Consider the following 14,580-nt stretch of genomic DNA (forward strand, 5'->3'; position numbering starts at 1 on the left):
AGCAATACCAGAATATTGAATACAAAACAAAGTCAAAGTAGTCGAAAACTGAAAACACCAATTGTTTCCACTCTGGTAGCGTTTAGCTTTACGCAGTCAAGACCTTCAAGTTGTCAGAAAAGTCCAAATATATTCAGACAGTTTACCAACACTTTACAACTTGAGATGACGAGACCAAATCGGTGGAGGCTGAAGACCACCAAGAGCTTCGGATTGCTTGAGCCCATTCACATCGTGAATGGGCTTCTCACCAACAACTGTGACCCGTCTCCCCTTTCGAGCATGTGGGTAGTAGTCCCAGACAGCTTGATGTTGGACTGCACGGTTGCTATGTTTAAGAATGTGATTGTTTCAGTTAGCATATCGACAAAAGGAAACGGAACCACCCCGCACTTACTCCCATATTGCCACGCTGTTTGCCTCCCACTTGAATCGGATTTGGATATCAGCGCCTTTGGAGATGACGTCAAAGAGGTGGTTTAATATTGCTGTTGACCTTTGGAGAAAAACATCAGACGCTGACGTGAATTTTGAATGAGCGTCCAGCAACACATACTCTTCCTTGTGAAGTCCCACAATACTGGTTGTGAAACCTTGGTTTACAAACAAGGCCTTCAGACCACTGACTGCGTGTGTCCTCACTATGTGTATGATTTGCAAGAGTCGGTTAAGGAGGATTGCCAAAAAACACGGTGCCGATTTTGAATTACCAATGGGATGTCGAGAGTACTCAAATTCCCGTTGCACGTTAGCCCCTGACAATTTAGCAATCGATGCGTGTGCTACTGCATTGGTGTGGATTGCGTATTTGTCCTCCAACTAAAAAACAACCAATGAGATGATGGGTCATTCCGTATCAGACAGTACTGAGGAAGGCTTACGATATTTTGCATAGTATCAGAGAGCTTTTCATATGCTGCATAAGCACTGGCAAAACAAGTGTCGCCGCCTGTTATTTAGTTGAATGAGGTGTGAGGCGAAAAAAAATTCAAACGGGATATTGTATTGAATCATACCAGCCGGTGGGACCTTCTCCATATACAAGATGGAGTATGCTGGTGGTGCTGGCTCACTGCTTACGTCGCTGTGCCAAACCTCCCCGGCAACATTCTTTGAACTACGATTGAACCTGTTATGAGTATCTTGCTTACAGTCGTGTACCTAAGCAGCTCTTACTTCTCATTACTGACGATCGGCACGACAGCAGGATGAGTATCTTTTTTCCCATAGTTCAGAGGGTGAACATGTAAAGGACCCAATCTACTACCAAAAGCCAGATGTTCTTGCTCAGTCAGCTCTTGATCTCTGAAGAACACGACACCACGATCAGCAACGAATCGAGCTAGATCTTCCAATTGCTACCAAGAAATCGTAAGTTGAGTTTCGAGAGTTTCGCAACGAGTTTGCTTACCTGGTCGTTCAAGTTCTTGAGCTGCACTCCATGTAATTCACTACCGAGACGGATTGTGTAGTCTTTTCTAGCTGTACAGGCGTCCAAAAGTGCTCTACAGCCTGGAGTTGCTTTCAAACCTGACGCGTGAAGGTCCATGGTTAGTGAGGATCGTTTTGTGATCACACAAGCAAAGGCCCATAAGGACAATCACGATCTGCATGAATGAACGCATTTTAAATCCAAAAGCATTACAAGTCGTCTCGTGGAGAGCTGAAATTCTTCTCTTCCATAGATCCACGAAATGTTTTGATACAGAATGCTCCAACGTACCTGCAAGAGTGTTTGCCGCAGTAGGAGCGGACTTGCTGTCATTGGCAATGTTGATTTGAGCTTGAGTTGTCATCTCTTGTGGTTGATCTGTAGCTTGAGTTGGAAGTTTTGAAAATCGGCAGCAGAGTTGTTAGCGTTGCGCGATTCAATTGCGTATGCGTGACAAAGTTGAACACCTTGAAGAGGTAGATAAGGACGGGAATTTCGGTACGTTTTGGCGTCGTTGGCTTCCCAACTATCTCTAATTCAGGTCAATCGTTGTAACAAACTGCATTTTCTTCAAAGACGACTTTGTCTGATATGTGATGTGGTGTTTTGGGGACTTTCCAAACTATCGCAGTCAAGGACTGCAACGCAAAGTCGATAATTTGGGATGTGTCATAACTGTTGGAACACCTCCAAGTTGTACAGCACGGTAATCCAGCAACTGATGATAACGGTGATGTACGCAAACAGAGTAAAGCGAGCCATGAAAGTAGGTTGAGACTTACTTAAAGTTGCGACTGTATGGATCACATGCTATCGTATCGATTGGACACCTCCGAATTGTCATTAAACTACCGACACGATTTCTCATCTTCTAAAACTCCCAATCATTGTCTTGCAACGACGGTTACTACGCAAAAGCTGAAATGCTTAAGACTCAGGAAGAGTAAGATGTATTTTGTAATGAAAGCAATGTATTATGTGGCGTCCGCTAATATACAGTAAAGATAGACGGTGTTGTTCGTTCAGTTTTGCTAATGGTTGTTCAACGCTGCATGAAACTGCTGTTACGGAACCGGTTTCTGGCGAGTAAAGATAGAAAAGAAAATAAGAAGGATCTCTCACATCTTTCTTTCCGAAGGGATATGGTCGCTTTCGTCCTAGCAATTTTTTTCGTTTTTCTTCATGATTGACCGTCATCACCGAGAAAGAATCCGTAAAAACGCCCACTTGAGCCATCCTAACGTTTCAAATTCACGTCGAAATACGTTTAAGCTTGTGTAGACACCGCTCCGTTCGCTCTACGACGATTTCATCCCACACACACGAAAGCAGACAACGGTTGACTGAGAGAAACGGCTTGGGCTTTGCAACTTCATTACAAGGCAATTCAGCGACTAGAACAACGTCAGTCCACGTATAAAGGTGAGTACGCCATTGCTATTCATGTCAAGTCAGAAGTCTGGCATTAGTGCTGCTCATGTTCGTTTGAATTGACATGTGTCGTTGAAAAGTGTCTTTTTGGCATAATATGCATTGGTGCCTAGTTCTCCATGTACTATAAATGTATTTCATACTCGGAAACTGATACATTTACCGTCATCCTAGCTAGCCACAAACCTCATATAGTATAGCTGTCACAACCCAACATCAACCAACTCATTACAAAAACATGAGATTTGTCCGTGCTAAAATTGGCGAGTTCAACGGAGCTCCATTCTATCTCTACACATGTAAATCCAACTCGACACACTACCTCAACCAGAACGATGTAGACACGATCTTCTTAAAGAGAGCTGAGGGTGTTGCTGCACATATATTGCCAGCATGGAAGAACGCATCACGTTACATGTTCCAAACACCAACAGACACAATATTTCTATCATTCGAAGCATTGGCTAACATCGCAAACAAGCTGCAAGTCAAGGAATTGCAGTCGCTGGTAAATTGTAGTAGAGATGAGATATGTAGTGGAAAGGCCAACCCATCATTAGTCAAGACGGGCTTGCAAGCATATAAACGGGCTATGGAAATAGTAGAAGAGGATTTGGAAGTCATTGATACGGATATTGAAAATGTTCAAACAGAGGCGAGTATCAATGATGCCTGTGTTGGTTCAAGTCAAACATGATGCTAATCAATCATTTCTGTTTTAGGCTGTACCACAAACTGCAGAGCCTGATTCTGATGAAACGTATGCCATGTTCAATAAGTTGTCATTTATTCTCCGTTTTTTCTTTGCTAATACACTCATTGGCAAAATAGGCCATCCGAATCATCAGCCACTAAAAGAACCCGTGCAGGTGACGCAGCAGTAGGCGAAGAAGACTCGAAATCAAAACGTAAACGTCTTTCCATCAACACCACTGTCGCCAGCCCAAAGGACGACCACATGACCTCCCCACCATCAGAAACCAATCGCAGGAACAGTCGTAATTCAGCTGGATTGTCTATCCAGACCAGCCAAACACTCCCATCTACCGCTATTGCTGCTCAGACATTAGCACAACTAGCTACCGGCAATTCTGCAGGGGATTTACCAACCAATGCGCCAACTCACCAAACTAGCTCAGTTGTAAAACCACCCGTATCTATGGCTCCTCCACCACCAACTCGTGCACCAGGCGCAGGAGCTACAACACGACCAGTTAGTAAATTAGCGCCACGACCATTACCACCTGTAGGATCTCATCCATCACTCGTTTCACCAAAAACAGAGTTTGGGCATTCTATAAATAGCAACGCTCCCAGCGATAACATGGCTCCTCCTCCAAGATCACCACTCCACATGCATCCACCACCATCCCCATTATACGCCAACAGTAATAGTAGCACCAGCAACCCTCATAGTCAATCAGGAGTACCGATGACACCTACAACAACAACAGCAGCAACAGGGTTCCCTGTCTCTCGCCAAAACTTTATGTCTATATTCGAAACCATGTATGACCAGGTTGAATCTAATGCTAGACTCAGAGTCACTCTAGAAGAACAATTACGATCATCTGCCCGCTTGCTTGCTACATTGCAAGCTTCTGGTGCCATGATTGAAACGCTTGTCCGAACACAGTTTCGAGAAATGCAGCTGATTTATGGGGAGAGGTTTGGGTCTGCGTTGACCGATTTGAATAGGAGGATGGTGGCTATTGAACAACTTGTTGGGATGGATACTACCGCTGGTGGTAGCAGTAATGGTACTACTGCTCCTGCTCCCGCCACGACAACCCCAGCTGCTACAACTAGTAATAATAATGTCATCCGCATTCCAGTGACTCCAGGCACAGATGGACCATTGACTGCTGGATTAGGTGGATTGGTTGGCAGTGCAAGCTCGTCTCATATGGAAGCTGGTATTAAGGCCTTGTCGGAACGATTAGAAACTGCCACGGAAAAGGCATCGTCGTCGTCATCGTCATCTGAAAAAAAGGTTGCCGACGCATAAGAGGAATAAATAACCCTATATGGAATGGCTGTTTGTTTACTTGGAGAGTGAGACGTAAAAAGTTAGAGGTCTCAATGATTGTCTGTATAAATTCCTGCACTTTGCCACATTACAATAAAATACACGAAGATTTGACTAGTAATTCTTTTTACTTGTGGTAAAGAAAAGAAGATTTGACTAGTGACTTTGTTCACCAGCGGTTCTGATCTCTTCTCGCGTTTCGCTCAATTCTTGTGCCTATATCCTATAGCGCCAACTGCGCCAATAAAACTTGGCAAGTTATCCTATGAAGGTACCGCTCCTAGACGGCTCTGAACAAGCAGGGGGCAGCATCAAGTCATGGATGTCAAAGCAGAATCCAGCCAAAATAGCAGCCATTGCTATATCGGTTTTCGCGGTCCTTCTGTACCTTTCTGAATTCGCGTCCTTGTTTTCGATATCAGTTATCGAGCCAGTGAGTCTTCCAGGCAGCCAAATGGAATCTATAGACACGTAAGCCTATAAGACATATCTAATAATTAACTTCTGCCGTTGCTCTCTTTGGTTTTCTCCACACATCAAACTAATCTGTATTTTTCGTAGCAATAGCACGAGTCTCGTCAGAAAGCAAGTTCTGATTGTGACCCTGTATTCATCGCGAGAGCATCCTGAATATGTCGACATGAAGAATCTCACGTGGCCGAATAAAGTCGCTTATGCTGAACGACATGGGTACAATAAAAATCGACCCCAACGTTGCCAAATTGCCGTCATGACTAAGACTTTTTCTCGCATGTAACACTTAGATATGGAATAGTGGACGCGTACGACTATCCACTCGTACAGAAGTTCAATGGACCTGATATCGGATCAAGTAAGAACTGTCAACGAGACCCACCCAACTGAACGCGAAGACGAGGCAGACACAAACCTGGCACCATTGATTTCCAGCATTTTCGAAACACTGAGCACTCTTTTCCTGCTAGACAGACAGTACCTGAAACTCGTCAGTATCATATCCGCACTAGAAGACACGTCACGACCAGACTGGATCTTATGGACGGACTCTGACTCCATCTTCTTAAACTTTTCGAAAACTGTGGACGAGCATTTAGATGAACGCTATAATTTGATTCTGAATGGGTGTGGGAAGCCTCCGCTTTTCTGGTAAACGATGTTGAGCTGCTTGACAATAGAGGGGGGTTTTTTTCGCCCAATCTCACATAACCATCATTATTAGGAAGGTGATAAATTCCGGTGTGATGTTCATCAAAAACACACCCTTCTCGCGTGATTTCTTCACATACCTATGGCAGCACGCGCTGATACACCCAAACGAGTGCCCAAAAGACAAGAATGGACATAGCGTCGACGACACGCATCCGTTGGGAGTCATGAATGGGTGGCTGCACTTCTGTAACGGTGGGAATGTATGGCTGAATGATCAGGGGCTGATTATGCTGACGTTGCGTGTTTCGCCGAGAGAGTTGTTATGGTATGATGCTGCAAGGACGTCTTGTTTTTTTGGCCACGCTGGAGACACGATGTTATACATTTTAGGCATTATCCAAGTAGAAATGACTCATTGGACTGTCATGTGAAATATGTTGGGAATAGAGGTACGGGTTGTTGCAACCAGTGTTTAAAATTCTAGAAGCATTGACCATAATGTTGCGCTCGTTTTTCTCTCACTAAATTCGAATTCGTTGCGCGTCTAGATTTCAATAGTGTGCCAGGCTGGTACCTGCCAGGAGACTTTATAATACATCTGGTATGTCTCTACTACCAACATTTGAATCTTTGACCACCATCGACTCCACGAGTATAAATCACTCTTAAACCCCCTTTTTGCCTCATTCAACCAAAATAGCCAGGAAAACAACACGAGGAACGAGTAAAAATATTCAAAGAATTCCTCCGACTCACGGACTTTAACAATGGATCTCTGGACTACATGCTGTCACAAGATTTGATTCTGAAACCGAACTTCTTTTATGCTGCTGATGTTACTCCTGATCCAAGTGATTGGACTGACGATTGGGAAGGGAAGCATGGATGGAATTATACTGAAGCGCCTTGTCAGGAAAATCTGGTCTAATTGCTTATATATTGTAATATGTGCACTGCATGCATCGTCTGTAACTTAACATTAATGTCAACAACTGTAACAGATTTGATTAATCCTCAACCACATTTTCTGCATGTACATTTATTCTGTCAGCATAGAACATCTTCATAAACTACACGTTATTTCAATACATCAATCGGACGCAAATGGACAGGGATTATTGTTTTACTTTCCTGTTTTGAATAAAGGAGAGAGATCAGACACCAACAAAAAATCATCATCAGAAGTGTTGATACTTACTACTTCCCAAAGGGCTTGAACCATTTAGGCCTTTTAGTGGTATCTGTGGTACGTCTAGACCTCATTGACTGAGAATCCACATCATCATCATCTGTACCAGGAACTCTTGATGGTGGTTCACCAAGTGTTCTTCCCCCACCCCAGGTGGTAGCAGTATTTGACGACGATCCACTACCCCATCCTATATCTCCTGATGGCGGTGGAGTAACATCAGGCCATCCATTGCCGTTGTTGGTGTTGGCAGTAGCAGAATTATCGGATGTGGGTTGAGACCATGATGGTGCTGAACCTGATGTGCCATTTTCTGTTGATGTTGCTGCTGGTGTTGTATTTGATTCAGCAGGTGGTTTCTGATCGACATCCATAGGCACTACAACATTCACGTCCTTTGGTAATGGGTAATCCTGTAATTTCATAGCCGATGCAGACGAGAGACATGGACCACCGACTAATCACCAAAAATAAAATTAATCCAAGTGAGGCAAAAAACTGCGGATTATTCTAGAAGCATATGCTGAACGCTGACTAGTACTTTAACTTACTCGTGGTAGCTCCATCTCTCCATGCAAAGTAGACAAGAGTTGCTGGAGCCAATCCAGACTTCCAGAATGATTCGTCGTGATCAGACAGGATTTTCATAGGAGGGGTGACGTGCAGAGTGAATTCACGTTCTGGAGAAGCGACGGCATCTCGAACAGTCGAATACAGAGCTGACACTAAGAGTAGTTACGTGTGTTAGACTCATATGTACGGTGAACATGAGCTTTTTTGGTGCGTAAGCTCACATTTTTCTGACGAAAAGAATTGAGCTTGTAGTGTAGTCCTATCCGGGAACCTGACTCGAATCATAGTCTAAAAGTTTGTTTAAGTATTGTGAGCATTCAAACATTACCAATGGGTAAAAACCGGGCCAAAAGATATCGAAACACACTTTAGGCCATTTTTGAGTTTTCAGCTGTGTTTCCTTTTCTCTCATAGCACGAGTTCTTAGAACCTGAGTCTCTTCCTTGATACGACGATTCTTGGCTGAATCAAGTAATAGTTTCAGCTCGACGGCAGTAAGCTCATAGAAACTGTCAGGGAGCTCGACTGTTTTTCAAAAGTAGCACGTGTTAGAACTGCGTGCTGGTGCTTGAAAATCATGAGAGGATTCACATACTTCGACCAGGACCAATGATATTGTCTGGTGGAGGTTTGAAGAACCTTATGTCTCGTTCCAAAGTGCCCTAATTGATGGTGGGTGAATGGCAGCTAACAAAGCAAAAACGCTAATGGTATACTTTAATTGTCGAACTTACAGTTGACTCTGGAGTCTCCGATAATTGAGAGACAGTCTCAACCTCAGGAGCTGTCTTGACTGCTTCAGGGACTGTATCGACTTCCATCATATTACCCATTGTATCTGGCGAAGCTGGTGGTTGGGCGATGTCGACTTGACTCTCTGTTGGAGCTGATGGTTGAACAATTTCGAGTTGACTCTCTATTGGAGCTGATGGTTGAGCGATTTCGACTTGTCTCTCTGTTGGAGCTGACGGTTGCACCACAGGTTGGGACATTGGCTGTGCAACTATTGGTGATCTAGGAGTGGGCACAGACTCGGATGGATGTGGTATTATAGAAGGTGTAGATAGTATTGAGGGTATTGGTGTAACTGCGACTGGTGGTGGTATGAATGCTGTAGTGCTGGAAGATGATGGTTGTGGTAGTGGTATTGCTGCTGATGTTGATCGTGCAGGTATGACAGCTGGCGCTGGCACAACGGCAACAGGTTTTGGTTGTTTAGGAGCTTCAATCTCTTTCTGTGCTTGTGCTAACGTCATGACACTGTACCGATAAAGCAATCGAATCACTCCATTTCCAGAAGTCAATCCAGCAGAAGCCAAGGTGTTTGTTTTGAGGTCTTGTATGGTAGCATATTCCTTATTCATGAATATGCAGACGGGCATCATATATACAGGAGTGTTTTTCTTTGCCAATTCCAATACAGCTCCAAGAAGCGTTCCGTGTTTTTCTTTTGGTGGTATTTCGGATTTCTGAGTTAGGTTCAACGATCTACGTCAGAGAGATGTCATGTTACAATCAATGCGAGCTTAGGGGAGAAAAAAGGCCACCTGCAAGCTACCGTACCCATTGGATGTGGATTCAAAGTTGACCAAGATATGCCAGAAGGTGACATTGGGCGAGAACTTGGCCATGAGTCTGCCTCCATCTTCGACTTGGAGAGCAATGCTGACTTCTGAAGCTACAGCACCTGTTTGAAAAGGGAATTAAAGCAGCAATGACAAAAACGGTTGCAGCAAGTATTGTCGAATTACCAGGAGCACTTGCAGTCTTAATCAAGGTCAACTTTGCGCCAGCAGCCAGATTTGCAAATCTCACAGATAAAGACAAGTCCAAAGTATTCTTTTGGTATCTAGAGTAGCGTAATGTACGGGTGAGCAAGCTTCATCCAAATAAGTATCAAATGTTGCAGCAAATGCAAACACGACATGTGGCTTACTTGAGACCATAAGTTCCCGGATCCTGCAGCTTCAATTTGTCGACAGCCTGGTCAGCAATTTGACGCAAAGACATGGTAGGCGTTGTCTTGATTGCGACCTTTTTATATGGGGCACCGTCTAACTCAACGTTGACCATGGATGCCATGATGACAAGGCAAGAATGAAAATATAGTAAACAAACTGCTGTATATGTGATCTTGCTCTCTCAAGACCTATAGGTTGTTTGTTGCTACGATGGAAGCCAAGAGCTGACGTGTTCCAAGCAGTCTGTCAATGACGAAGAAAGTCATGGAAGAACATCAAGCAGCCAAAAGAATTGATTTGTTGTGTCAATGCGGTGAAATCTACCACGTCAAATCGCGTCGAAACCTTATTCTGACTTGAAAATGTTGTCACAAAACATGCGAACTTTGACGACAATGGCGAAGACCAAAATCTCGCGTCCGCCTATAGCCCCATAGGTGTAGGCTGTCTACTCAGCGATGTTACGCGTTATACCTGATTATCAACAGATACTTGGTCTCTTTCACCACTCCTTCACCTCTGATCTCGGCTCAAACCGAAATTTCAAGTTAATAATCATACAGGAAAAGGACGCTCATGGCTTCTGGACGAGATATTACTGCCATAATCCAGGAAGACTGGGAGAACAGAGATCTTGTCGAGAACGTGACTCTCGGAATCAAACAAATGACGGACTTTTTAAACAAATTTGGTATGTGTAAAGAAACATGATTGTCAAGCGGCACTGGAGAGAAGGCGCATCTCGTAGCGTTTGGCCTCCTTGTACTATTCGTATATCTTCCTTCGCCCGCTATGCCTTAACAACTCAACACTTACCCACATCAATCAACCTGAATCTCAGACATACACGCGCGACACAATTTGGCCAAACTGAATGAGAAATTGTCGGTAATCGAACGTCGATTGACTTTGCTAGAGACTCGGGTACGTATATCAACACATCGAGATCTACTCTGTAACTACATAGAACGGCTGTCATTTATCCTCGACTTGAATTGATTCGTGCTTTCATAGGCTGTCAGTGCTCTAGATGCCAAGCAACTACACACTGAGAATACAGAAAATATCGAAAATGGTGGAAGTGCAGAATTGTCGCCCTGATCAATCTCGTTATCAGACTAGCCGTATATCACACATATGTACCCACACACACAGTAGTAAAAGAATGGATCGTTTAATCTCTAGATCTATAATTATATCAAATCAATCATAAACGACACCAGGGCCCGTTTATGTTCTCGTGGAAAAACTTCCGTAACAGGTTCAATCACAGGTGTTTTTCACACCAACTCAGCAGCAAAGTTCTCGTCAAACCAAGACCGTGAGCTAGTTCCAAAAACAAACGACGTGATTTCAAGCTCGACTAGACTCTAATAATGTCAGCTGACGAAATCCTACGTCACATAATCCGTGACGTCTCTGCACGTGCAACACGAATCCTTCGAACCCAACGAGCTCAACATCCACCACTCGTAACCGCCATATCAGCCGCCACACTACCAACCACTTTATTCGCTACGACACCATCAAATCCATATGCCGGTGGTGTTTCAGATCGTTTGTCTGCCTTTGTTATTCGCAGTATTGTTATGGATGAACGTGAAGGATTTAGAATTGAAGCTGAAATGACGAAAGAGCAGGTTGAAAAGCTGGTGAAACGCGCTTCTGATTTGACGGGTGGGGCTGTTGGTGGGATTGTGTGGGAGACTGTTAGGATGCAGGTTGAGTTTGATGGCGGATTTGGAAATCAAGGTTGGTTACATAGAAGCTGCAAAATAGTTGATTTATTTGCATAGAGGTTGAGTTGAAAATCCCTTTTTTGCTAGCCGAGTTTCTGTCCAAGGAGAAACAAGCTCGAATTCAAAGTGTGTCGAATGTCGCAAAGGAGATTTTGGAGGCTAAGACCAAGTCGATCGCTGCTTACGACGGTATGCATCTGTTTCAATGTTTCAAATCCAACATGTTGATGTTGCTAATACATCAACTTTTGCAGCTCTCTATGGCAAAATCATAACGTATTTACTGGCAAGATCATACATTGGATCACCTACAGATTTGAAGGCCGTTCGTGAAACTACAGGTACCAATTCAATCAGAAGAATTTGATTCTCATCATTCTCAACTTGTTCATGTTTCTTTATAGCTGCTCTTGAATCTGTCTTCCCACCATCAGAATTGGGAGCCTTCATTGCTCTCGGCAGACAAGAACGAGAGGCACAATTAACAGGTCTCATGCAACTCGTCATGGGAATTAGATTGTTCAATATGAAGCTTGGAAAGGGTGGTGATTCTATTGAAAAATGTGAGAAGCTCTTCCCTTATCATTTCTTCTTTGCCCATAACCGATGAGCAGCTTAACACGAATTTGACTCTTAGTGCCCGATCTGTGTAATCGCGAATTACGAGAACTTTCCGACCTAGTTAAGACAATGATGACCTCTTCCGAAAATCTCGTGCAAGTTTATTCAGGTACTCGTGTTGGAGGAATTCATTCCAACAAAAAAGGCATTTATTGACCGTTTTATGGTTTCCATCATTACAGCCGCAATTCAATTCCTCTCACAGCAAGAATATGCACCCGAAACACCATCAATCACTCAGCTGAAATCAGGCCTAATTTTTCAACGACAACTGTTAACCTACTTGGACGCTCTTGAAGATACGTGCCAAAGATCAAATACGGCATTGACGGCTCTCAGCGCTCGTTTCGAGTCAAGTATCCAGGAATTGAAATCCACGTGTCGGGCCAAGACTGCTGTGCCTGTTGATCAAGTTTACGTGAGTAACCTGAATGGCTCACCTCGTTTCCATTGTGTCTCACTGTGTTTAACGCTTTTTCGATTTCCTAGCCACAATTCATTGCTATCTCAGCCTTATGGATGGCATGGCTAGATGAACTGTACTTGCTAGCATTTAGACAAGGACTCGTATCACAATTAGAAGCTCATTCCCGGAATGCCTTTGTGGAAATTCCAGAATCGTTGATGAATTCTCTTGATCCATTGAAACGGGACATTGAACCTGAGATTCTTAATGGTATGTCAAGAGCGTGCCATCCTTACGACTTTGATTAAGCTCGTTTTTTTAATTTTTCTCGCTGATATGTATTTCTCTGGATAGATCAATCAATCATTGCACGTGCAACAGAAGTCATGGTTGCCATACCACCTTTGAATCGTGCTATAGAAGTCATTCATCCTGGAAACTCGACACAGTATTGGAAGTTGCCTGTTGAATACGGCGTATGTATTGCCATATCTCCTTCCACACTTCGTGCCATCACTAACATCCCTACGGTCAAACAGGGATACTGCCCAGTAACGCTAGTCCAACAACAAGGCCTTCTTGTACCCGGCGACAAATCGATCTGCCTCTTGAAATACCGATCACGGTTGTTTGCTGTAGCTAGTAAAGCATGCGCTCTAGCATTTGCCAGAAACCCAGACGGAATCATGGAACAAGTGCTGGAATGGGGTCGCCAAAGTCCTGACTTGGTGGGAGTCTTGTGTTTGGCCGGGTGGTTTCCTACTGTGGAAGTCTTAGATAATGTGAGTTTGTGGATTATTCGTGACGAGAACAAAAAAACGACTGTCTCAACCTCATCATTACGTAGGCAAAATTCTTCCCCAAGAACAAGCTCTTTACAAGACCACCGCTATGTGCTGATGCTGCAAGCCAAGTCGATACGCATATCGTGGACCAACATGTGGATCCAAAGTACCAGTGGAATGAATGGGAGCTTCGAAGGCAGGCTTTGATGCTGGTAAGTGAAACTTTGAAATGTTTGGAAACATGAGACAAAAAAACAATGTAATTGGATTTTGTAGGTCGCACTGAAAACCAAACTGACACATTCAGCACAAACGGATGTTTCACACTTCCGACGCGATTCTGAGACTCAGCACTACCAGCCAAAGTAAGTGCTTTGAAGAATGATTGAGATTTTTGTGTCATCAGTGATGTCTAATTTTGCCCTTTGTTTTGCAAATTACCAGAGTCCAAGAAACGCAAACAAGACGTGACGCAGGAACAACCATACCCAAGAAAGTCAACTATATGGCTGGTCTACGTGGAAGCACTCAACCAGGAAAGTTCAAGATACTGGATTTGACAATAGAACGGAAGTAATAGCAGTAGTAGTGGTTTCTTGGATTGTTCTTCTTTCTTAAGATGATACATTTTAGTCAAGATTACAACGTTTGGTTTGTTTTCGAGTGGTTTTGGTTTCGGTTTTCAACACAAGCTGCTTGGTTCACTGCTAAGTAGATTTATACACTTTGAAGCTCAACTGGTTCTTCTCAGCCTTAGTAGTAGACTTTCTGTCGAAAGGAGGAACAAGCTAGAATTTGAGTATACCTGCCATAGGATACATTTCGCTGTCGCATTGATTGAAACAACGACGTTTGACTACATCAATCCATGTTGGCTTCCATGGACATTGGCAAGATCGTGGAAAGGATCACCTACAGCTTTGAATCCTCGTAAATTTGGAGGAACTACCTGTAGATGTACAGAATTTGGAAATTTACCTTTAATGCTGACTTTTGTGTTTTTAGCTGCTTTCAATCCTGTCTTTCCACCATGAGAATTGGAAGCTGTTATTGCAGGCGTTTGACAAGAACGAGTGGCACAATTAGCAGGACTCGTGGAGCTTGTCATGAAGAACTGGATTATTGGTATAAGGCTTAGCCGTGGTGATAATGCGATTGAAAAATATTGGAGCAGTACACTATTCGATTTTTCGTTCCACCATAGACGTTGAAACTTACAGCACTTTTGATTTATTAGTGTCTGATCTGTTCGATTGAGAATGACGAGGAATTTCCGACCTACTCAA

At 43.5% G+C, this 14,580-nt stretch overlaps 5 protein-coding genes across 5 annotated transcripts; 3 read left to right on the forward strand and 2 right to left on the reverse strand.

Annotated features, from left to right (window-relative positions):
- Positions 1–153: 153 nt before the first annotated feature.
- Positions 154–1,796, reverse strand: SmJEL517_g02908 (uncharacterized protein; the record flags this gene model as incomplete). Its single annotated transcript, XM_031168836.1, has 9 exons — positions 154–328; positions 398–496; positions 557–641; positions 711–819; positions 882–949; positions 1,017–1,117; positions 1,177–1,358; positions 1,412–1,530; positions 1,724–1,796. The coding sequence occupies 9 exons, from the start codon at positions 1,794–1,796 to the stop codon at positions 154–156; spliced, it is 1,011 nt and encodes a 336-aa protein (XP_031025241.1).
- A 1,305-nt stretch (positions 1,797–3,101) lies between these two features.
- Positions 3,102–4,871, forward strand: SmJEL517_g02909 (uncharacterized protein; the record flags this gene model as incomplete). Its single annotated transcript, XM_031168837.1, has 3 exons — positions 3,102–3,539; positions 3,586–3,623; positions 3,695–4,871. 3 exons carry the CDS (start codon positions 3,102–3,104, stop codon positions 4,869–4,871), a joined length of 1,653 nt encoding a protein of 550 aa, XP_031025242.1.
- A 286-nt stretch (positions 4,872–5,157) lies between these two features.
- Positions 5,158–6,948, forward strand: SmJEL517_g02910 (uncharacterized protein; the record flags this gene model as incomplete). The annotated part of the gene is made up of 8 exons (XM_031168838.1): positions 5,158–5,363; positions 5,454–5,582; positions 5,657–5,724; positions 5,837–6,017; positions 6,091–6,345; positions 6,411–6,469; positions 6,569–6,621; positions 6,721–6,948. 8 exons carry the CDS (start codon positions 5,158–5,160, stop codon positions 6,946–6,948), a joined length of 1,179 nt encoding a protein of 392 aa, XP_031025175.1.
- A 269-nt stretch (positions 6,949–7,217) lies between these two features.
- On the reverse strand, positions 7,218–9,864 carry SmJEL517_g02911 (uncharacterized protein; the record flags this gene model as incomplete). Its single annotated transcript, XM_031168839.1, has 9 exons — positions 7,218–7,666; positions 7,761–7,934; positions 8,004–8,070; positions 8,150–8,307; positions 8,378–8,444; positions 8,517–9,270; positions 9,346–9,469; positions 9,534–9,631; positions 9,719–9,864. The coding sequence occupies 9 exons, from the start codon at positions 9,862–9,864 to the stop codon at positions 7,218–7,220; spliced, it is 2,037 nt and encodes a 678-aa protein (XP_031025174.1).
- Positions 9,865–11,119: 1,255 nt separating this feature from the next.
- SmJEL517_g02912 (uncharacterized protein) lies at positions 11,120–13,871 on the forward strand (the record flags this gene model as incomplete). The annotated part of the gene is made up of 12 exons (XM_031168840.1): positions 11,120–11,495; positions 11,570–11,671; positions 11,737–11,823; positions 11,887–12,045; positions 12,120–12,212; positions 12,286–12,521; positions 12,593–12,779; positions 12,864–12,985; positions 13,049–13,291; positions 13,357–13,506; positions 13,571–13,659; positions 13,739–13,871. 12 exons carry the CDS (start codon positions 11,120–11,122, stop codon positions 13,869–13,871), a joined length of 1,977 nt encoding a protein of 658 aa, XP_031025173.1.
- Between the last annotated feature and the right edge of the window lie 709 nt (positions 13,872–14,580).

This window comes from Synchytrium microbalum (genome assembly GCF_006535985.1).
Source record: "Synchytrium microbalum strain JEL517 chromosome Unknown SmJEL517_scf0013, whole genome shotgun sequence".
NCBI classification, from domain to species: domain Eukaryota; kingdom Fungi; phylum Chytridiomycota; class Chytridiomycetes; order Synchytriales; family Synchytriaceae; genus Synchytrium; species Synchytrium microbalum.